General features: G+C 35.5%; 1 protein-coding gene across 1 annotated transcript; it reads right to left on the bottom strand.

The window, feature by feature from the left end:
• Positions 1 to 226: 226 nt before the first annotated feature.
• LOC110444815 (ficolin-3-like) lies at positions 227 to 2,767 on the bottom strand (the record flags this gene model as incomplete). Its single annotated transcript, XM_021489171.1, has 4 exons — positions 2,741 to 2,767; positions 1,648 to 1,744; positions 1,254 to 1,421; positions 227 to 369 (listed from the first exon to the last, which is right to left on the bottom strand). Coding segments are annotated over exons 1-4 (435 nt in total), but the record flags the coding sequence as incomplete, so codon positions are not given.
• Positions 2,768 to 3,161: the final 394 nt, after the last annotated feature.

The following is a 3,161-nucleotide window of genomic DNA, read 5'->3' on the forward strand; positions in this document are numbered from 1 at the left end:
TCAAGAAAGATGAATATTTTCACCATAACGGATATATCTTCTATTCGCCAACGTCATAGTAGATTATTGAAAAACCGAACTTGATTTAAAAGTACGCCCGTCTTGTAGGCTATGCTTATGGGGTCGCTAACATCATCCTTGTTGATTTTAGGGAGGAGTATTCGCCTCCACCTGGATAAAAGTATTTCCACACCATAGCTTTGTATTTGTACAAATCGCTATTTACATAACCGCCGAAGAGGTTAGAGTCATAACAATCGTAATACCACCAGGCTCCGTTCGCCGCATCAGCACAGTTGTTTTCAAAGTCGTCATTATCATTGTCGTACGTGGTAAATGGCTCGTTATAATGGTCAGCGAGCTGATCAGCTGGTAAACAAACATACATCTGTGTATCAACATATGATGACGAGGAAGCCAGAAAACAACGAACAATCATATATTGAACTAAAATAGTCTTAAACGATAGTGTTTCGTCTACATGTAGTTACATCAGTAGCAACAACAGAGCTAGACAAATAACCCCTTGATAGAACGATACATATTGTAGTAAGCAATGGGTATTATAACTTCTGCAGCCAAAGTGATCGAAGCTGATATGCACTTGATAAAGTATTCCTTATCATTGTAATCCGTTTATTAACTCATTAGATTTTCAGCAGGAGAAGAGGACTGGTCATTTTGGATCACCTTGTGAGATGATTTAAGGGTACGTGTTTAAAGAGAACTGTTCAAGGCGTTTGAACAAAACTACAAAACATCATGAGCACCCAGAAAGCCGGATCAAAATAAGAAAGAAACTCTCTGATTATTGCTTATTGTATAAACATCCTTGATGCAAGCTACCACTATATGTTTAATATGTTACAGTATACCTCCCTTGTATTGCTACGAGGAGGGGGTTGGATTATCAACGATCCTGAACCATATGACGATTCATTAAAGGGAACTAAACACGTTATTCTTTGACTACTTACTTAATCAACTAAAGGTGGTAATCCCCGTATGCAATGTATGACGAATACATCGATATTTTGACTAATAATTTAATCCACGAGGGGTGCTTATCCCCGTATACATTGTATGACGAACGCATCAATAGTTTGACTAATAATTTAATCCACGAGGGGTGCTAATCCCCGTATGCATTGCATGACGAACGCATCGATATTTTGACTTCTTACTTAAACAATGAGGGTGCTAAACCGCGTATGAATTGTGTATGGCAATCACTCAATACTTTGACTACTTACCTAATCCATGAGGGGTGCTGAATCCCGTATATGACAAGGTATAATAAGACGACTCATGAGAAACTGTCAGCGACGTGTATTCCACATACTTCAGGGAACCATCCCATCCACCCATTTCGATCCGCATTTTCAGGTTTAACAACTGTAGAATCCTGTATTTCGCAAACCCTGTATGTAAAATATATGAATTATACATATAAATAAATTGATACATAAAAGTTTATCGTGACGTTAATATATGTAAAAAAATAATAATTGACAGATGCAATATCAAAGCAAGAAAAAAGTCTACGCGTATGTTTAGTAAATGCAATATATGTGCATGTACATAGTGAAACGTATCTATATGCTCAAAAGGAATACTTACTCTTTAATGAAAAGATGCTGAACTTACCTATCCAGAACTCTCCTGTCAATGTTCCAAACCCAATTCTGTAGCTGTCCCATGATTTGTTAAAGCCTACAGAACCGTCGTATCTATTGGTAACTACCTAAAACATATCCATGACATGTGAAAATATGAACGAGTAGTTGGTGAATTACATTAGCTAATGCAGGAAGTGAGATATGTGCAATTTAAGTGACCTCCAAAACTATTCACTTAAATTTTACTTGACGATCAAGCATGAAGTCATCAAAATATTTGTGATACTTATATAACATGTATATTTAAAAAGAACAACTGTTTATCAATTAAAACAAGAAATATTACTTTTACAAGAATTCCTGTTCAGATATTAGACATCAGTGTAATGAACGCCTATATAAATTAGAATTCATGATGAGGAAAGGTTTTAATTGAGCTCTTTGTTCAACTGAACGATTTTGCGTTCCCATTCCTGAAGTTTTCCTTTCTTGATAGAAGTATGGCTAACCTATTGTAACTAAGTGACATTTTTGATTCGATAATCAAAAACTTTCTCTGAACATCATAATTTCGATTTCGGATTATGGTTTAGTTGACACTTCGGTTTTCTCTTCTTTCTTTCTTTATTTAGAGAAACTTTATTATTCCCAGGCTTTATAGTGGGATACTTGTGAACAGCAATCAGTAAACTAGGGCTTTTGTAAATCAGATGTTATGAGAAAAAAAATTCAATCACCTGTAAGGAAGCAAGATTACGATATCTCAGTCGAAACCTACTAACCTCATCATGTGACTCTGTTGTTATTAGGTTTAATGTTAAACCTGGTCTTAGTTAAAATATCTCACTCAGTTATCCTCTAGTAATAAGTCTTATCCGAAACTATAACACCTTCGAAGCATGATTACCATTAGTACATTGTAATCTACTGTTCTCCTATTATGTATTTAAACATCCAAACATCTCTTTGTATGTTCAATACTAGCGAACAAGAAATTCACAAGATATGTGCCTGATCACAAATGCAGCCTCAAAGAATAAAGATATGTTTCAAAAACTGCCCTAGTTATAGGTGTGACACATCATGACCCCTCTAGTCTGCCATTAGCGCTGGCTACATACCGTCCAAGGTCCACCTGCAGTATCCATGTCACAATAGACATCAAAAGATGATATTTGTAACGGATTGATAGTGTAAACTGCTGAACAGTAGACTGATGGAACATCTCCACAATGGTTCAAATCTATAAAATAGAAAATACGTGTTTGCTTTTTCATATTATCAACTTGAGCTCATCTACAATGAACTGTACACATTTAGAACAAATTCACCTGCGATGATTACACAGATATCGAATTCGTTAAAAGCGCTAAAAGAACAACAATAGAGATGTCGGAAACTTCAATAGACTCGTTTAAGGATGTGTCACAAAAGCAATCAAGCGTTGTGCAATATCTATTCTTTTTCTGCAGATTGTTTTGTTTGATACAATAAATCATGAAAGGCATAAGCAACATAATTATAAATCGTTCGTGCTTCCAA

The sequence above is a fragment of the Mizuhopecten yessoensis genome, unplaced genomic scaffold, assembly GCF_002113885.1.
Source record: "Mizuhopecten yessoensis strain PY_sf001 unplaced genomic scaffold, ASM211388v2 hete_36177376, whole genome shotgun sequence".
In the NCBI taxonomy this organism is placed as follows: Eukaryota; Metazoa; Mollusca; class Bivalvia; order Pectinida; family Pectinidae; genus Mizuhopecten; species Mizuhopecten yessoensis.